This window comes from Centruroides vittatus, unplaced genomic scaffold (assembly GCF_030686945.1).
Source record: "Centruroides vittatus isolate TY-2023 unplaced genomic scaffold, ASM3068694v2 scaffold_2931, whole genome shotgun sequence".
NCBI lineage: Eukaryota > Metazoa > Arthropoda > Arachnida > Scorpiones > Buthidae > Centruroides > Centruroides vittatus.
Window position 1 is genome coordinate 203,309 of NW_027122696.1, and position 21,466 is coordinate 224,774.

The window sequence follows — 21,466 nt, forward strand, 5'->3', positions numbered from 1 at the left end:
TGTATATAATGTAAAGTAAAAATACTTATAAATTGAAAAACTAGAGTGTTTTATATTTTAGAGTAATAATTTTTTACTTTATAAATTCAACAATTACATTTCTATACAGATCACATTGTGAGATGATGAATAATACTTTGTATTGTCACTAAACATATCTATGTGAAAACATATATGACGTGTTTTCACATTTAAATACAAAAATGCATTTAAATGATACATTAGTTTTTTCTGTTAAGCACAAAACAGTTTTACAACGATTGATACTCGATTGATTAAGAAATTCCGATTGATTAATTCCGAACGATTGATTAGTTGATAGCATGAGTTCTTGGGTATGTAATTTTTAATAACATGTAAAATAACGTTTAAAAAAAAATACATATTTGTGATTAGAGGAGGCGGAAGAAAAACCCTTGCATATTGTTGAACTATAATATCAAACAATTGTAGACCTAGAAATTACCGCTGTCCACCACCCTCTGTCTGTCCTTCCTTAATCTCGAGAAGGAATTAGATAGATAAAATTCGACAATTGTTTTGGAAACGTCTGATTTGAACCGGAAGTTTTTATATAGTTAATCGGGATACAGCAATGAAATACACGGGCTATCTGCCAAAAAATAATGCCTTCCGGGAGACTTACTATACAAAACACTGGTTATATTTCAATGTTCGTCGGAAGAAAAAACACCTAAATACCGTTTTTATTCGACTACAACTAGCTTACAAGTGTCCACCCAAGACTGGGAGTTGTCCAACGGGCATGCTGCAAAGAGTTTTTCAGGTGTTCGCTGGGAGAAGAAACTTCCGACAACATATCTACTTTGAAATTTATGGTTTAATTAATTTTCCAGATACTCGCAAGTGAGAGTAAAAAAAAATCAGTTTTTAATAACACCGAAACAAAAACAAAATCAATTTTACATTTCACATAATACTATAGAAATGTAGCATTATATAAATACAGTAGCCCTGGTTACATCGCGTGTGTCTGGATACAACGAGGTGCTACTGTTGTAACACCTGTAAAGTTCCTTACCAAAGTGCTATTACTTAAATATTAATTTAATGCAGCGTTTAAAAGAGAAAAATATGTATGTAAGTGTCACCTGTTCAAAAGCTTTTGTTAGAAGTTATTCGACGTTATTTATCTAGAAAAGTTTTGTTATAATTTTGTATATAAATCTAAAATTATATGTGAGCTTTCTTAAGATTTTTGTATGTCTTATTGTTTAGACGTCCTTCTAAGTTAATTAATTGTTTAGTAGAACAAAGAACACCAATAATTGCCATTACTGGTATTCTTTGTTCTCAGTTATTTATGTATTGAATCTAACGTAAACCATAATACTGTACTAAACAACTAACTTCGACACTAAATTTATAATTAGTTAATAACTTGATAACAGCGTTTAATATATGAATATTTAGGGACATGTAAAATGGCTCTTTTACGTGCCCCTAAATATTTATATATTAAAAAATATACAAAAAACAATAATGTAGTCAAGTAGTTATACGTATACTCCCGTAATTATATTATATTTTATTTATTACTTCACAGTTCGAAAATATTTGTAAAAAAATATTTTTAACCGCTCGCGTATTTTAAATAAACCAGCAACGAGTTGCTTAACTTTTCCGGCAACATTTAAACGTTTGGTAGCGCCATCATTTATCTTATTTAATTAAAAAAAAATTATATTTTTAACTATAATATAATAGCAAAAAGCTGTGGAAAACGGAAGCTTTATAGTACGCGACCCACCGGTTGATAATCTCTGTTCTGAAAAACTGGTTTAGTAGTTTTACGTGACCTCTGTTGACTTCTCCTTGTTTACGTGTACGTACCGCCATCTATTGTTATCTATTTGTATTATTTTAGTGTATTTACACTTTCAATTAAGATGACACAGTCTCAGGTGTAAATATCAAAGAAAATGCATACAATTCAGCAGTATATTGTTAGTTTCGTCTTTATCGGTCACTAATTTGATCAAGTAAATTTTCCATCTTTTAAAATAACGTATTCTTAGGTCTATATACATCAGGATCTTCATTGTCTTCCCCTTTCTCAGTTTCTGTAACGATTTAAACTACGATTACAGACAAAACATTTTCTGAACTACAAAGGGCTACGTCCAATTATTAGAGAAAATATTTTGTCCAAAATATTATTTTGTAATTTGGCATGATAGTTTGTGTATAAGGAGCGTTGAAGCTATTAATTTCTGGGAATTAAAGATTAAAAGGCGAAGAAATAGACGGGTGTTATATGTTATATCTTAAGAGTGGTTGAACATAATAGAGACGTTATACGTTTTTAACATTATATATATATATTTTTTCTATAAAACTTACTGCTACCCTCAAAATTAAGCATTTGTCCATTCGATTATAATTAAATATATAACTTTTTAGATATAGGTAAAGGTTTCTGTTGTAATAGAGAGACTAGTGATATTTATGACGTTTTTCTTACATGTTTTCTTCGTCTATTTTCGTCTATTTATGCAACATTTCTTCCATTTCCCGCAAGTATTAGCTCCTTATTACCTCTTAAAAGCATTCTGTTCAACAATGTGGTTGATAGCATGACAAAGGTCAAAATATAGTTGTTTATTGTAAATATTTTCACGTGTTGGAACCAAAATTTCCACAAACGAACTATAACTATAAAAAAACACAAAAAATTTACTTATATTCTGCAAAAGAAATCGACGTAGTGAGTATGGTTCGGATCGGTCTGACTTCAATATATTCTATAAATAAACAATCATATAGGTGAGAGTAAAGCCATTCAAGACTTGGCACTTACTTACTAATTGCCCAAATCTCAAATCTAGGGACATACAAAACATACAAGATTTAGATGAGAAAAAAGATTCTAAAGTGATAATCCTGCTCAACACGTGGTATACACTTCGATGTTTTGACTTAAATTAAAATGGCGGTAGATAGTACCCGTCGTTGCCACCAAGAGCGCTGTATCTAAGTTCACAGACACTCTATGTAATATATTCTAGGTCGTGGCAGTTTCTAATACTTTACATGGAATAATTTTCAGATATTTAAAAATCTATAAAATGCCGCGTAAATTTTGTAATTGCCAAAACTGGCTTGACGTGTAATTACATTTATCTTCCCATACAGCATTTTTATATCTAGTCTTAATGAATTTTTTTTTATTGTTGACATCTTTCTACTTATCTTGCTTGTACGTAAATAACAACATAACCCAGAGCAATATAACGTTGTATTATTCAAAAAAGTATAATTTTAAATTCTGAATCTTTTCAGAGAAGCTAAAAATGCTGCTGGATCATCGAAATTACATTTAACTTTTTCTTCCGATTCCTCTAGGAAGATCTTAACATTTTCGTATTTAGAATCACCAATATAGGTAAATATGCCTTGGCTAGTGTGCTTAGTTCTTTCCTCTTCATACAATTATAAATATTCTTTGTTCTCGCGAAAGAATTCTTCATTGATTCTAATCATGTTATTGAATTCACTCGGAGCTGAAGGCAAAAATTCCCTCTCAATTCAGAAGGCAAAATTATCCGGATAGATGAATTCGTGTAGTCATGTCGGAATGCACAGTACAAATAGAATAATCTGATATGTCACAATTTTAAATTCGTGAATTAGAATATATCAATAATCGAAACATTAATTTCTAAAGTATTAAAAAAAAAACATTTACAATAATTTATTTTTATTAGTGTTGAAAGTGTTATCTTCTATATAAATAAAAAGACGTAGTCGTTTCCAAAACTTGGTCAATCACCGTTTATTTCGTTAAAATGTTCTAGAATAAAGATTCGGACGATCCGACCTTCCTTTTTAGGCTACATGATCGCCCAAAAACAATTCCTTTAAAAGCCTGAAATAAGCCTAAAAAGGAAGGTCGGATCGTCCGAATCTTTATTCTAGAACATTTTAACGAAATAAACGGTGATTGACCAAGTTTTGGAAACGACTACGTCTTTTTATTTATATAAAAAATTTTTCATCCAGCGAAAAAGCTAAAATTAAAAAGTGTTATCTTCGTTAAAAAGATATAAAATGAAGCTCTTTTGGATAAGTTGGGAAAATTTTCAAAGCTCTGCTTTCCTATATCCTACAGTCTGCACGTCCAGAGAAGTTTGTTCAATCAATTATATACTTTTTTGTATACTACTACTACTACTACTACTACTACTAATATAAATATTAATATTAATACTAATAATAATATTCGTTTATTTGGTTAAAACAAAGGCTATACAGTGGAATAAAATTACAAAAAATTGAATAGCGTTGACCAGGAAGCTAAATGGTACAAGCCTTTTTTAGTTACTTCCTGAAATTAATCACACGAAAATTTAGTGATAACGATATCTGCATATAACTGTATCTTTACATACGTAATCGTACAGAATATATCGTTTATGTACATGATGAATAATATCAGAAATATACAATAATTACACACAATATGTTAAAGTATTTAAAGTTGAAAAAAAATACGGAAGAATATGTATACAGAGCATAAAGTTAGCAATATGTTTAGATAACAATACACACGCTTTGTAGTCTATTAATAAAAACAACCTTAAGTAAAAAATATAAAAAACATGGCCGACGGTAATACATTTAATTGTATAAATAAATATATAAAAACAACGTTTAACAAGAATTACTCTGTTTCCGTTTATTCGTCCGTCGTTCGCTCCAGATGACAGTCCAATTTCACAATCACGGAGGCGACCTTTCCTTAGAGGCTACTGCCTCTGAAAATTTTTTTATATTTTTTACTTAAATTGTAATTTGTGAAAGTGGCGATAGCCCAGAGGACGCTAGTTGACTGTTTTGCATTTTATTCCGGAGGCAGTAGCCTCTAAGGAAAGGTCGCCTCCGTGATTGTGAAATTGGACTGTCATCTGGAGCGAACGACGGACGAATAAACGGAAACAGAGTAATTCTTGTTAAACGTTGTTTTTATATATTTATTTATACAATCAAAAACAACCTTGATTCATTAATATTTATAAATTAGGAGAATAATGTACAGCAAAATACATTTATTGTGATAATGATCAATTTTTCAGAACATTGGAAGCGAATCTTCATTTTAATTCTTTCTCTCTCCCTAGAGGGGAAGAATGTCTAAAAATCCCTTTTTAGTGTACTGTACATTATCATGACGTACCCTAACTGTGTATTAAATTTCAACTTTCAATTCTAACCGTTTGGGCTCTGTACTTATTATTATTATTACCAACTCATCTCGATTATAATATATGAATTTTTTAAACTCTTTCCGCCCTTTGGGCATTAAGAAGGCCTCTTATTGCAAGCCCATTATGGGTTCGGCCAGGCCCACAATGGGACAGCCGGGGAGCACCAACAGATGACACAGAGGTAACGTACAGCAGAACCTGTTCAAAACGAACCTTAATAAAATGGAAACCTGCCAAATCGGAAAAAATATTTTTTACCGTAGCAGTCCGGTTAACACGGGTTTTACTTTGTCAAAGTATTGTTTAAATTTACATATCAGTTACCCAGTTTTAAATGGCCTGCTGAAAAAGGCAATGAAAAACTTCACAGAAAATTTCTGTAATAAAATAAAATAAAAGAACAATAATATATTAACTAAAGAGTTACAAGACAATATAGTACGATAATTTATACACAGATATTAACATATTTATAAAAATATCTACCTTATATCAGTAAGTTAAGCCTATACTAAATATAGTGTAGGAGAAACAATTTGAATGAATCATGTAATAAGCGTAGGAAAAAACTTGATATATAGACAAAGAAAGATTTAAGAACGTTAAATTACAATTAAATTCATAAACATATAAAATAACTTACGTACTAATACTTCTATTTATGTAACCACCTAAAAGGGTTTATTCGGAATAATAAACTAATTGTTCTGTCCTTCTAATCCGACTGTTTACTGGAGTTCAAGAATTACTCAGAAGTAAAAGACGTAATAAAACATTTGGAAATTAAAATTGCTTCTTAAACTCCAGTAAACAATCAAATTAAGAGGATATAACAATTTGTTTAATAGTCTAAAAACCCCTTTGGCAGATTGCCCGTGTCGCGTACAAAAAGTCCACTAAATCAAACCCATATTTTAATTAACTGACGACGTCTATAAGTTGAACTGTATAACTTAGTTAAACAATATATCCTGTATAACAATTAATTTAGAATTATACGTGTCTCAACACAGGAAATCGTGTCTCTATGTTACTCAGTGTGACAAACTGGTTATGATTACCGTATTTAATATTGTCTGAATTAGATATTAATTTTCAGTTAAATCACAATGCAAAATAATTAAAATTTCTAATTTTATTATCTTTTTAAATTTCAGAGATTTATTATTTTTATGAAGTTTTATAATGTGTACTGTACATTAAATTGGGATTGCATTCAATCAATAGAATTTACGCAACGTAACACACGGGCGATCTGCCAAGAGCGGTGCTACCCGATTGGACTTTCGATAAGAAACAAGCTGCATTTTAAGTGTGGACAGGTAAAGGAAATTTGGAAAACTCCGTGTCGTCAGGTCGTTTATTAAGGTTGAACTAAGGATCATCTATCAGTGTTTAGTGGTACTGAACTTTTGTAAGTGTTAGTTCTTCATAAATCTACGTTAAAATAGGATATTTGAACATTTTAAAAATTAAACATCGTAAAATAATTTAAATACAATTAACAATTTAGTATAAACGTAATCCTAACAACTTTGCTTCAAATTCGTTAATATTATAATCGATTGTCGTAAATGGTTTACTTAATGATCATTTTAAGTAATACTTTATGAGAATAATTAATGAAAATTAAGGAATTTATTAAGTTTGTTTCCTTGTTTATTCTGTAAATAAAATTTAAAATTTAATTTCCTTGAAACAAACCTGAAAAGGAGGGGGGAACGTTCAAACGTGTATGCTACGTCAACTATACACGGGCTTAAAATTAATGAGTTTGATGTAAATTCGTTTTTACTTTTCTATACTGCTTGTTCAATAACATAATTTGAATTTAAAATTTTATCATGAGCATCTGATAAAACAGTTGCGTGTAAAGTTTCTACTGTACTCAGCCTTGAAAACTAGATTTTTGTGGCACTATCTTCAAAAATATCAATACGTTACCTTATTCTGTAAAAATTTCAATGAAAACTTTGGTTATTAATAGATATTTATAAATATTTTATAATGTACCAATGATAACAGCAATCGCATATAAAAATTTATAAATTTTAATGCATCTTACTCTGCATTTAAGTTTTAAAAAACGTATATTTCTACTTAAAATTTTTAAAAATTTCTTTATCACTGACATTATTATAAATAAATACTTTATAAAAGTTATATTATTAAATATCACTAACCGTTTTTAAGGTGTAATGCCATTTTTTCACATCTTACCGTTGAATATACATTATCTGTCGATCTTTGGACCGAAGGATAGATTCAAGGACATAATATGAACAAATGCCATGTAAATATTCAAAATTTAATCTGAATTATTAATTGTTAAAAATATAAATACTTTCTGAAAATGTATTTTAAAAATTTTGCATTATTTAAATTTCTTGATATATTATATATTTATATAGGAATTGTAGAATAATCGGTCAAATAATTGCTGTTGTTAGTAAAGAAATAAGATAAGAAACTTCATACCCTATAAAATAAGCAGGAAATTAAAGAAAAATAAAGAAAAATACCTCCAAATAAAGAAAAACTTCGATTTATCGACATTTATTGACACTAAATCAAGTAAAAAGATTTTTAAAAATACGTATTACACGTAGTAGCGAAGTTCTTGCACAAGTTTAGAGTTCGAATGTCTCGACATTTGAACTTTCAAACGTTGTAAATGTAATCCGAGAACATCATAAAAATTCTTTTAATATTTTCTGTTATTGTACAACGTAGCAAAGTAAAAGAAAACGGGAGAGGGAGAGAAAAGCAGAGAGTAGAGGGGTAGAAAAAGAGAAGGTAGGTATTCATTAAAATGAGACAAATTTGTCAATTGTAACATAAATTAAGTATTCCCAGTCCAGACTTAAGCTTACATACATCAAAATAGTGCTTCCTGTTAGGAAGATCTCTTCTAAATATAAATTTAATGCACCAATATTAAAAATTCATATTCGTTTGTTATTAAAAAAAACTTGATAAACAGGAGAATTGTAGAGGTATAAACCGTCGAAAAAAAGCTGGAAATTTTAATATTTATTATATTCATCCATAAATTTTTTAATTCTAAATTTTAAATTAACGTTCGAAACTAGTGTTTGTATAACTTATATATAATAACTTATCTCTTGTTATGTTTTTTAGTGGCCTAGAAACATTGAAAAAAAAAAAATAGGAAAATTACCTATTCAACCTCTCCCATGAATTTATTCCTATAACATTTCGTGATTATTATAGATTTTTTTTTTAATATTTGACCTTATTACTTTCCTTCCGGGCATTTCAGTTTGTTAAAAATTAAATATAATTATTTGTACAGGTGTATATATTAGAAAGGCATTTTCTTTAACAATAATTAAAATTTTTCTAGTAATATATATAAAATTTTAAGATTTATACACTTCATTATTTATTACTTACTTTAATATTCAATGATTTAGTTACACACAGAAAGAAAAGACAAGTGAAATTCTTTTTATTGCATTCACCTTCACATTTTTATGGTTATTGTTTTGGTAATTACATTATAGTTGTGAAATAATTGTATTATGTAGCGTTAAACATCTCAGAAAACTTCTTTTAAAATGTTAAATGATTCAAAATGTAATTGTTAAATAAACACGCAAAATGTAAAATATTTTATTAAATTTTTTCACCTGTCTTATTCTTAAATTTGAATTTATAATTAACATTTTTGAAAAATAATTTGTTTAGTCGCATTAATAATTATATATCTGTAAATTATCTTAAATTATACAATTTGTTTTGATAAATTTAGTCTTAAAATTATATAGGACGTATGTAAAAAGTATTGTCGAAGTTAGTAAATCTCTTCAACATATAAAGCAGGGCTAAGAAGAAAAATTTAGTCAACATGGGTCCAAAAATTTCTCGTTTGCAAGAAAAGTCGCATAAATATTGTAGAAAAGTTCTGTTTACAAAAAGGCTTTTAAAAGAAATCTCTACATACAGAGATTTCTTCTGTTTAAAAAGTGAGAACTCTGTTGTATGGGTTTCTGTTTAAAAAGTGAGAACTCTGTTGTATGGGTTTCTGTTTAAAAAGTGAGAACTCTGTTGTATGGGTTTCTGTTTAAAAAGTGAGAACTCTGTTGTATGGGTTTTTGTTTAAAAAGTGAGAACTCTGTTGTATGGGTTTCTGTTTAAAAAGGGAGAACTCTGTTGTATGGGTTTCTGTTTAAAAAGGGAGAACTCTGTTGTATGGGTTTCTGTTTAAAAAGGGAGAACTCTGTTGTATGGGGTTCTGTTTAAAACGGGAGAACTCTGTTGTATGGGTTTCTGTTTAAAAAGGGAGAACTCTGTTGTATGGGTTTCTGTTTAAAAAGGGAGAACTCTGTTGTATGGGTTTCTGTTTAAAAAGGGAGAACTCTGTTGTATGGGTTTCTGTTTAAAAAGGGAGAACTCTGTTGTATGGGTTTCTGTTTAAAAAGGGAGAACTCTGTTGTATGGGTTTCTGTTTAAAAAGGGAGAACTCTGTTGTATGGGTTTCTGTTTAAAAAGGGAGAACTCTGTTGTATGGGTTTCTGTTTAAAAAGGGAGAACTCTGTTGTATGGGTTTCTGTTTAAAAAGGGAGAACTCTGTTGTATGGGTTTCTGTTTAAAAAGGGAGAACTCTGTTGTATGGGTTTCTGTTTAAAAAGTGAGAACGCTGTTGTATGGGTTTCTGTTTAAAAAGTGAGAACTCTGTTGTATCGGGTTTCTGTTTAAATAGTAGAAATAGGTTTCTACTTTTTAAACAGAATGCTGATTGAAAGTTGAGAAAGTTCACACTAAAACCATAGAGTTTCAGAACAGGAGTATTGATAAAAGATCAAGAAATCTCTATTGAATGCCATCTATTGAAAAATTTCTATTGTGAGATGAGCAAAACTTTCAATCTTATATAAAAATTGCCAGAACGATTAAATTTTAAATACATTTAGCAAAGTAGACAATACGTAAATGTCTTCTGCTGTTTTTTTTTTCACGCACTTGATAAAAAAATTAACAGTTGCACGACAGAGTGGACTTTTCATTTGAGGCTACTCGTCCTCCTCAATATCTAGGTCTATAACGTTGAAAATTATTTCCCTCTGCTGACGGCATAATTAAAAAATTTATGAAATTTCTTCTTTATTTTTTAATTGTGCTGTCGTCCGAAGAAAATAATATTTAACGTTTTTAGATATTGATATATAAAATACACATTTATGTAGGAATTGCAGAATATTAACTCAAATAATTGCTGTTTTTAGTAGAGAAATAAAGTAAGCAAGCTGACATTAAATGAAGTAACCAGAAAATTAAGTATTGAAAGATGAGAATCCGAAAATATTTCTAAATAAAATCGAACTTCGATTCAGAACAATTTATTAGCCTTTAAATTTGGCACTAAATCGAGTAAAAAAAACTTGAAAAATACGAAGTAAAGTTTATACACAAGTTTAAGAGTTCGAATATCATACGATTTTCAAAATCGAATAAAAAATTCCTCAATTGTAACATTAATTTATGCATTCTCTGTCCATATTTAAACCTAAATATTTCAAAATATTCATCCCAGTTAAAAAATTTCTTTCTTGTTAATATAATAATTAATTAAGAGCTAACTGTAGGTTAAGTTTAATAATGAATACATACACAATTTATATACAAAATGGAATATCTTTATGGTTGTCTGACTGTTCTGTATACACTTAGAAACGATTTAATCAGTTTGAACACAATTTTTTATTGTCAGTCTCTAGAATACGCAGGAAAATATAAGATCTGTTGACATTCCATTAATTAACACTTAATTTAATACTAATCATAAATACACACAACTAAATCATTTATCTAAATATTGCTCAAGGATATTAGGCTACAACAAATTACATTAAATTTTTGTAATTCTTTTCTAATTATTGCGTGATAAAGTGTTGACTTTAGTTCATTTCTCCTTTACGTTCCTTTACGAAAATTTCTTCCATTTCTTCTACTTAAATTTGAATTTATAATGAAGATAATGCACACTTAGTGGAGATAATTATCTTAAATAATAGATTCTGTTTTAATAATTGTTATCTTAAAACTATACAGGATGTACTGTACGTGAAATGTATAGAGAAATTTACTAAATTTGTTATCCACATAAAAATAAAGGAAGAATTTCTCTTCATCGTGGATATTAAACCTTTTCGTTTGCAATAAAAGTGATTTGAATATTTAAATCTTGGTCCTGTTTAAATACGTACGTTATGTACAATTCTCGTTCCACTTTTTAAACAGAACCTGAAAATATATTTTTCATTTTAACTGCAAATACTAATTAACTTTATCTTCTATTGACTATCGATAAAATAGAATAATATTATAAATTTAAATTCTTAAAGGTAAAATACTTCTTTGTAATTCCGTAAATAAGAATTAATATTATATAAAATTTTTAATTAGTTTATAATTATTATTTATGGAAATTAGATGATAGAAAAAACTTGGCAAACAAGTATTCGTGACATTGAAGCGATTAAAACGTCAATGCCGAATAACCAATTCTATTGTTTATAACAATTACAAAATCACTTGCATTTTACAGAAGATTGTAAAGACAGCGGTGAGTAGAGCCATTTTTGTCTGTAAAATTAAAAGGGGGGGTCCAAAAATCAGTTAATTATTATTAGAATACAAAAAATATTATATAGATTATACTAAAGAATATTTACAAAACGTATTAATGTGTTCTTTAATACTTATAAAAATTATCCTTTTTAAATCTAAGTTACTGTGCCAGGTTATCAGTTAAGTAGCTTTTGGACCACCCTACATAGTTAATTTTAAAATGAGAATTTAAAAATGCAAGCTTTTGGGCATATATAATTGAACGATATGGAGATTTTTGTAATAGGGAATTTTTAATTTTGATTATAATTTAATTAAAAATGCAAAATGAAAAAAATAATTAGATAAAGTACTTTTTATATACGCAATTAAATTACTTAATAACAACTATTTTATGTGGAAAAGATGGCGATAATATTTATGTAATTAATCGAGAAGGGTTATCTATAAAGTGCTAGAATTTTTATTCTAGAAAGTCTAGAAATCAAGTAGAAAGAGAGATAAAATAAATAGTTCATGTGTTGGGTTGTGTTGTTTATATAAATCATTTTGCAATTGTAAAAGATATAGTAAAAAAAAAAATTATTGGTTATAGTGACTTAAAGGAGAAATGAACTAAATTCAACATTTTAGCATGCAATATATGAATAAATTAGTCATATAAAAACTATGAGAATTTAATATCATTTGTCGTAGCTTAATAATCTTGAGCTACATAATTTAGTTGTGTGTATTTATGATTATTATTAAATTGAGTATTAATTAGTTGAGTTTCAGTGGTCGTCCGTTTATTTTATTAAATTTTATACAGTGTAAGCATTTTATTATATTTATTTCGCAATTTCTTGTATGTTTCGTTTCTATTTACAGTACCTATCATTCGTGAAGTGATGAAGGGTTTAAGGGGGTCGAATTTAGTTTATGTTCGATGAGAAGTGGGCATTACGGAAACATAAACAAACTGGCACAGTAGGGAGTAAAAATTTCAAGAACAATGCTGACATAATTTATGGAAACCCCTTTACTGTTGTGTGTAGGATTATCTTACCGCCATTAAGATGATAATACTAGAAATTTTCAAAATTCGGCGTATTAAATTCAAAATATTTCAAGTTTCCTTAATTGATTAATTATAAAATGATAATTTTAAGTTAATTTAATTTGGAAAAATGCATGCAAATTCTTCCTTGTTTATATTAAGAAAACCAGTTTGATACTTGCAATGAAAAAAGTCAGTTACTTTCAATTGAAATTTATTAATGTTTACAGAATTTTCTAATCGTAATGGAGATTAAAGATTCGATATTTCCGGAAGAAAAAGAGGAATTTCCTTGGGACGATAAAGCACTTCAAGCATTTAAAAGGGTTATAAGTAAGTAGAAATTGTAATTACAATTACAAGAAAATTCAATATATTTAGGCTTTTTCTATCTTACTATTTTGAGTATAAATATAATGTAAGTATATTTTTAGAATCGATTAAGCGTACTTTTGCAATTTTTGCTTTTTCTGATGTTATATATAAGAAACAGATAGCATGGAGAATGGCCAAAAATGCTTCTAAAAGTTTTTTGGACTCAGAGGACCTTAAACCGTCAAGAAGTGCAGAAAAAAGTCGAAGGGTTTTTCTTTGTGTTACTCTTAGTGTGTTTAGGCGCGGACTATTTTGTTCACTTACATTAATCTTTATCACTCTTGTGTCTTCCGTCTAAAATTTTTGAAAACTTTTGCAAGAAAGTTTGTGCATTGGGGATTAGATTGATGATATTCAATTTTCGAGAGTGAAAGGTCAAAGGGTGGAAAAATAAAGAAAGCTTGTGTCTCATATAGCCTGCGAAATCAGACAAAATCACGTTTTCCACTACTTATTCGCATTTGCAATATTTATAAAACTCATCACTACCGTCAAAATTAAGCTTTTTGCCATTTTATAATAATTAATAATATTAAAATAAAAATTTTAATACTAAATATTAAAGTTTAAATAAAATGGCATAACAGATAGCGCAATACGAAATTACGGAATGTTTTTTTAAAAAAAAAAAACGTTCTATAAAGAGAACATTTCATTTAAATATTGTTATTTTAATTATTCTAAATACAAATTGAAAATTACAGAAATTAAATAATTAAATTATAAAAAATAACAAAATAGAAATAAAAATAAAGTCAAGCTTGACAGTAGGTGAAGAAATAGTTCCTGTATGTAAATTAATTGATTCTTTTGATGTTTTTTACAGTTTTATCTTTATTTACTTCATAACTCCTAATGAGTTCTCCTAGAGTCGGTGTTCTATATTCTAATTTCTTTAATTTCATTTATTTCTTTTAAGCGATCCTCTATATTAGAACAATTCAAAAAAGAGTCTAAAGTATTCTATATAAACTTTCAGTATTCAGTGCTGTGAATGCTGAAAGATTATATTTCTAAGGGTTATTACACCAAGATGGGATGTACAGACAAGCACAAATTGGTTTGATATATACTGTACACCAGTATAAATACCTGCATGATTACACTGGAGGTCTACACTTACTGAACATTCACATTCAATTTATGTTTATTTTTATGTCTATTAGTCGCACTCGTTAAGATTCATGAAGATAGACACAAATGTGTTTTAAAAACACATATCATTGTAAAGAATTGATGTAGATTTTATATATATAGATTTTGGTCTTTCCCAAGGCAAAATTATCAGCATTTTCTTTATATTAATTTTAATTATTTATGATTAATTTAACATTTTGAAGATAATCGAGATTCTAGTCTTGATTATCCAAAGTTTTACTTGTTGCCATCTAGCCGAGTCAATAATCACCGCTTACAGGTTAATAATAAAAAATCATTTATTGTAGATTGCAAAATTGGTACAATTAGTCAAACAATGAAATTAAAAATTGTTTGAATCATACTTTAGTAATTATATTTTATCGAACAATTAAATATAATGAACTTTAAAGAGTGGAATGTGTCACTCAGTCAATTACTAAATAATAGGTACTTTTCTATATTATAAAATTATAATATATTCTGTTTTTTTTATAAATATTACATATTTATGTAAAAATTCATTACATTAAAACATAATAATACATTATATTATTTTTTACATTCCAAACAGGAGGCCAGGGGATCAAATGTCGTATGGATGATATTTTTCTACTTGGAATTCTTCGTGCTAGAAAATATGATATGGAAAGATCCTTGAAAATGCTGAAGAATTATTATGAAGTGAGAATAGGGTATCCTCAGTACTTTAAGGATCTTCTTCCTTCCAAATTGGAACATGCTTTGTCATTGAGTTTTGGTCAAATTTTACCTAAACCAGATAGTAAAGGAAGATTCATATATTTTTGCCAAAACAGTAAGTAGACCTGTCGTTATTTCATTGTTACTAAGCGTGTAAATAAACATTTAAACTAAAAAATCGAATCTAGTGTTTTAACTTATTCGCAGAAATTGATATAAATCTTTTATTGTTAATTTTATGTACATAGTGTGCCATACATCCAAAACCTTTGTAGTTATGTTAACATTTGTGAATTTTTTGCATTTAAAACGTGGCTGTGAGTAAGAAGGGACGAATTGAAGTTATTTTGATGATAGACACAAGAGTCATCGAAAACTTACTTGAATCCAGGACATAAACCGGTTACATAAAACGCTTGTAATTGTTACAAGCTGCACTAATTAAAACTTATAAGCAAAATGTATTGAATGAATAACTTTGTATGAAGTTACAAGCCAGTTGTCGTAGGCAATTTTGATTACTTAAACTTAATTATAATTAGTAACAAGCTGCATATATTTCCTACTAGCTAAAATTTATATGAATCTTTTAACTAATAACGTGTGACATTTAATATTTATAAACCTGGCTCTAACGTTGTTTGTGATGAATGTAATGTTTGAATATAACCAGTTAAAATCTTCAGCAACGTCTGCTGGTTACATGTCTCTATCATCAAAATAACTTGAATTGTTTCTTTCTCACAGCGCCACGTTTTAATTGTTGGGAATAAACAAACAGGAATATAACACTTACAATTGGAGACTTTTGGCACACCCTGTACTTACTGGCGTTAAAGAATTTTAATTATATTACAAGGAAAATTTTTGTACACTTGTTTAATTATTCTTCAAATTTAGTTGTTATTTTTTATTACAAAAATAATATTTAAAAATAATGTAAGAGTGCATTCGTTATAAGTTTATTATTATTACAGCTTTTTAAATAAAATATTATAAAAAATTTGTGCGTGACAGTTAAAGAAATGTACAAGAAAATAACATTAGCTTTCTCGGTTGTTGAAAAATTATTATGTGAATTTGACGATATTATGTATTTATGAAATATAAAACGAACATCGTATTCGTTTTATATCACGAACATCTTAGACTTTATATGTTAAATAGGATGTTTTTCGGGACATTCTGCACTGTGAGCGTTAAGAGGGTCTTTGTTCAAGCACGTTGTAAGTTTAACCAGATCCAAGATTGAGATGACCCATCTTTAACCTGTGTTTTGTGGTGAGGGATAAAGTCAATCCGAAAAATAATGAAAGTTTTTCGACTGCCCGGAGTCGATCCTGGATTCCTCAGAGAAATAACCTATCGCCTTAGTATCGCCATTCATCAAATCAGCAGTAATGTAGACTAGAAAGTGTCCTAATCTCTATACTAAAAGAAAAAGCAATAATTGTCATGTGAAATATGTATATTTAATTCTTCTTTAATTATTTAATTTAATAAATTAGTTTAGTTCAGATGCCCAATAATGATTTCTCTATATCTCTATTTGCCTCTCACCCACGAGACCCAATTAAACGGGAGATTTTGCATTCAAAAAAGTAATTTATTTCTCATATATTCTGCTTTACTTGCAAAATGCATTTCGACCGAATGCACGTACTAAAAGTAAAATTTTAAAATACTGTATATTATACATAATCTTTTTTTAAAAAATTAAATATACTTACAACTTAATTTGTGAACGAACATTCGGGCATTTTTTAAGCATTATTTTTTTACTTTATGTGAATCTCTTTTACTTTCCTGGTTGTTATATTTTCCCTCTGCTTTATAGCAGAGGGAAAGTATAGCAATCGCACAAAAAATGATATTCCAGATTTTTATTTTTTAGACTTGGGCACCTTGAAACATCGAAAAATGCAAAATAATTCGGGAATAATTTTTATATGTACTTATGTTAGCGTGAGCCACGATTTTTTTCACTCTGTTTGAAGCTTAATAACTCTTGTGCTTTTGGGGAAAATTTAAAAATAACAACAATGTTACACATTTTTGTTTATATATAAAATATTCTTATAATTAATTTGAAATTTTGTCATCACAACTGCACTAATATCGTTAATAAAACAATCGAATGAAACCATCGTTCACAATTTTACAATAATAAGTACTAATGTAAATTTTTAGGAATTACAGTAATTCCTTTTTATTTTTATGAGCTCTTTTTACTTTTCAGTTAAATATTACGTTAGAGACGATTCTTCGTATTGCAGATGTATAAATTTTTTTTTGCTATTAGTGATTATTCTACTTAACTACGATGAAATTTCTTCAGAAAACATTTACAACTATACGGATTACAGCTTACATTTGTTTTGTTTAACACGAAATAGAATACGCGAAATTCATTAACAAGACTTTTATATTAAATTTAAATATAATTATGCTTTCAGATATGCTTGTAAGCCATATTTTCATATTAAACAATTGATTTTCTTAGGTAAATGGGATACTTCTGTTGCAAATATAACAGATACATTTCGTACTACAGTACTTATGTGGGATCTGATGTTAAATTTTCATCGAACTCAAGAGAATTGTATCGTTATAATTATAGATTCTGGGGGAATAACACTATCACAATTTCTACAAATTTCACCAAGTTTTATCAATTCAACATTGAACATTCTATTGGTAAGAAATTATTGATTAATATTAATTTATATAACCTGTAATATAGTAAAATTATAATGTAATAATAGTAAAAGTATAAAGTAATATAACCTGTAATATAGTATAGTTATAATGGTAATACAGCACAATTTGCCATAACCTGTAATATAGTATAGTTATAATGGTAATACAGCACAATTTGCCATATATTTTCAACACGTATATCAAACATTTTGTGGCATAGATGATTTTACTCTCGGAGCAAGTCCAGTTATTGATTTTCATAATTATGTTTAGAGATGCATGTACTGTACTGTACTTATGGAAGTATAGCGCATGTATTGCAGTGTTTCTAAAATAGAAATTAGCCTATTTTTACAGAAAATTACGATGTGTTGCACAAAAACTAAAGATAATTTATATTTTAAAAATAATACTAAAAAAAATATAAGTAATTATTATGCCTTTGTGTCCTTTTTAACTCTATTTAAAATTTATTTTGTATACTAGTACTTTCTATATATTAACAGAACTTATTATACTGGAAATTATGGAAGCAGATATTTAGTCTTACAGATCAAAAATAATGTTCTTTATTTAGTTCACCCGAACACATACACTTTAAACATGTGTTTCGGACTTGTTCGTCCCTCCTCAGCAGGCCTTTAAACGACACTTTCTACAATTAACAATAAAAACATTTCTTGGTACCATTATAACTAAAATTAGTTAAAAACACAAACATTTCCCGACAATAAATTTAAAAATTCTTACAATTTCTGTATTTCCGATTTTCTCTACATTTCCACTTAAACTCACAATCTACAGAAACCATACAATTTTACACATTCCTAATTTCTATACATTAAAATCAGTTTAAGACGATAAATTTAATTATTATCTAAAATATTATTATTTCAATTAACTTACTTCTTTTTGTTTATTCGTTTCTACTTAATTTCGATTCTAATACGTTCCCATCACATCTTTTATACCTCTTCTTCCCCCCTTCTTATAATGCTTAACCATGATTGGTGGATCTCTCTACCATTGTTGTTATTCATTTTATTAGTTTGCCTAATTATATTTAAATGCTCATACAGTTGTCTTTTATAATTGTTTCCCCCCCCTTTTTCCTGATTTTTACCGTATTTAGATCAATTGAACAACCTTCTGTATTACAATGGTCAGCTACTGCTGAATTTGCATGGTTTCCTTTAATATGTTCACTTAATCTTATTTTTAATTTTCTTTTAGTTTCTCCTATATATGTTCTTTTTGGATTACAATTACAATCAAATGAATATACTATTCCTTTTTCCTCTTGTGTTTCTATTTCGCTTGTTCTTTGCCTTATTTTATTCATATACATTTTAAATATATTATATTTCATACTGACCGGAATCACAGATTTATAATTAATTATTTTGGGTATTTGTATTGGTTTAACATATTTCTTGTAAATTAATCTATTATTTTTTCTTTCTATTGTTATATCTAAATTATTTATACTATTCTGTTTTTCTTTTTCTAATTCAAATTTGATATTCTCTTTGTAAAATTCAATACCTTCTATATTTTTCATCTTTTCATCTATTTGTATCATTGTTATTTCTGCCAATTTTGGACCTATACACGTACCCATAGGTATTCCTTCTGTTTGGGTGTAGAATTTCTTATCGAACTGAAAGTAATAATTTCATAATTTCATAGTCCATAATTTCCAGTATAATAAGTCCTGTTAATCTATAGAAAGTACGCATACTTTACACTTTTTTGGGATTTTGTTTATTTTTCTTGCTCTGTAGATACCCAGATTGTTTGTTTTTTAAATCATTCTTATGATTAGTCTTCCATACGTAAATGGAGGGGGCCGGGACGGAACGAAATAAAGATTTTCGACCTACTAAATTCACCCTGGATTTCTGAAAGCACCAGGCTGAGCTTTAACTGCCTCTACCATCCTGCCATCAAATCATTTTTTTTAATATTTAATAAAAAAAAACACTGAATCTAAGCTTCGCGCATCATAACATCACAAACTTTATATGATTTGACTTTAAATACGGCACTTAAAATTTAATACATCCTTTTTTCTTTGCTCCAAAATTAGAACTTGTTTTTCCTTCTAAGGTTTCTAAGACAAACCAGGAGAGATCAAGGATGTAATTATTTGTCTGTGTCTCGTGTTTGGCCATTTTCAATTTCCAAACTTATAGTCCCCCAAATCATTTGGGTATCAAATAAAATTTCTCTTCTGTCCACAAGTTATCGTTCATAACATTGATTTACTTTTAAACAATTTTTAAATTTTAATAAATAAATTATATTAATAAAAATAAATTTGTATGGAAGTTAATTACTTTTTTAAATGATGTTATATGTATTTATAGAAAGATACTTATCCACTTCGATACAAGGAAATACATTATGTCAACATGAATATTATAATAAAAGCAATTTTAACTATGATGATTCCTCTTTTACCAGCTAAACTCAAGGAAAGAGTAAGTAGAGAAATAGAATCTAATATTATAATTTAAATAATTTTATGTTCTTTAACAATTACTAAACATTTAGTAAAGTACAATATTTTCCTTTTGTGAGAGAAACTTCGGGTATGAGACTAAGATAATCTGTTCGTACCCTAATATGAAAGATGAAAAGAAGGACTCGCTGAATATACCAAAAAATGAACCCCAAAACCATTGAGGACATAAACTGTCCGTGATGGTTCCGCTAGAGCCTTCAGGATTCTTCATGTTTGATTCTAATTAGATTTGGAAAGAAACGTTATCCTATTTAAATTATGATATACTGTAAATAAATATAAAAAATGCATTATTGTTGATATTTATAAATTCATATATAAACTAGTTATCGTAATCTTTCTGTTTACAATTTACTGACTGTACAGTTGTGCAGTATCACCCAAATTTATGAGGATTTCGAAGTAACTTCCACAAATATCTTTGGTTTGAAGTTTTCATGGTTCCCATCACTCTTTGTGTTCTTGTGGTTTCGATTATCAATGACATCAAACTTGTTCACAATACAAGTCTGAAAGGCAGACAGGTATTGTATCTAATAGCTACCAATAAAGTCATATTTTAGAAATTAGTTTTTAGGTTACGAATATTTTCAAGTTCACGTATTTTAAATTTTCAAATATCAAATTACTTATTTTAAGTATTATTTCACTAATTTCTCTGAACATGTTTTCATTTTGCAGTTGCACTTTCATTCTGACATGTCTACTTTGCACGAATTCATCCATCCGGATTTTTTGCCGTTGGAATTGGGAGGAAATTTGCCTTCCGATCCTAGTGAATTCAATAATATGATTAGAGCCAACGAAGAATTCTTTCGTAAGAACGAAGAATATTTAAGACTGTACGAAGAGGAAAGAAACAAGCACTTCAGTCATGGCAAATTTACGTATATTGGCGAAGATTTTGAAGACGAAAAAGTTAAGAAGTTTTTAGAGAAATCGGAAGAAAAATTTAAATGCTATTCCGATGATCCGGAAGCATTTATGGCTTCTCTGAAACAAGATTCAGAATTGGAAATTACACATTTTTGAATAATATGCAATTATGTTGCTCTGGTTTATGTTATTATTTACGATGAGACTATGAAATTTATTAAATTTAACATGTATTTCCTGTCATTTAAATATTGTATATTAAAGTGAACGTTCTCTTTTCAAATTGCA

The 21,466-nt window shown here is 28.2% G+C and overlaps 1 protein-coding gene across 2 annotated transcripts; it reads left to right on the forward strand.

The window, feature by feature from the left end:
- Window positions 1–6,563: 6,563 nt before the first annotated feature.
- Window positions 6,564–21,466, forward strand: LOC136987970 (alpha-tocopherol transfer protein-like). Of its 2 annotated transcripts, XM_067285738.1 has the most exons (7): window positions 7,493–7,521; window positions 11,800–11,817; window positions 13,092–13,194; window positions 14,948–15,190; window positions 17,579–17,772; window positions 20,145–20,258; window positions 20,984–21,466. In XM_067285738.1, the coding sequence occupies exons 1-7, from the start codon at window positions 7,507–7,509 to the stop codon at window positions 21,332–21,334; spliced, it is 1,038 nt and encodes a 345-aa protein (XP_067141839.1). In that variant the 5' UTR covers window positions 7,493–7,506; the 3' UTR covers window positions 21,335–21,466. The 2 variants fall into 2 exon arrangements, with proteins under 2 accessions (XP_067141840.1, XP_067141839.1); XM_067285739.1 differs by lacking the exons at window positions 7,493–7,521; window positions 11,800–11,817 and adding an exon at window positions 6,564–6,642.

Bases quoted from the DNA above. Each gene is read 5' to 3' on its own strand.
- LOC136987970 (XM_067285738.1), top strand. The intron at 15,191-17,578 runs GTAAGTAGACCT...TGATTTTCTTAG, and splicing joins CATATATTTTTGCCAAAACA to GTAAATGGGATACTTCTGTT. The intron at 20,259-20,983 runs GTAAGTAGAGAA...TTCATTTTGCAG, and splicing joins CAGCTAAACTCAAGGAAAGA to TTGCACTTTCATTCTGACAT.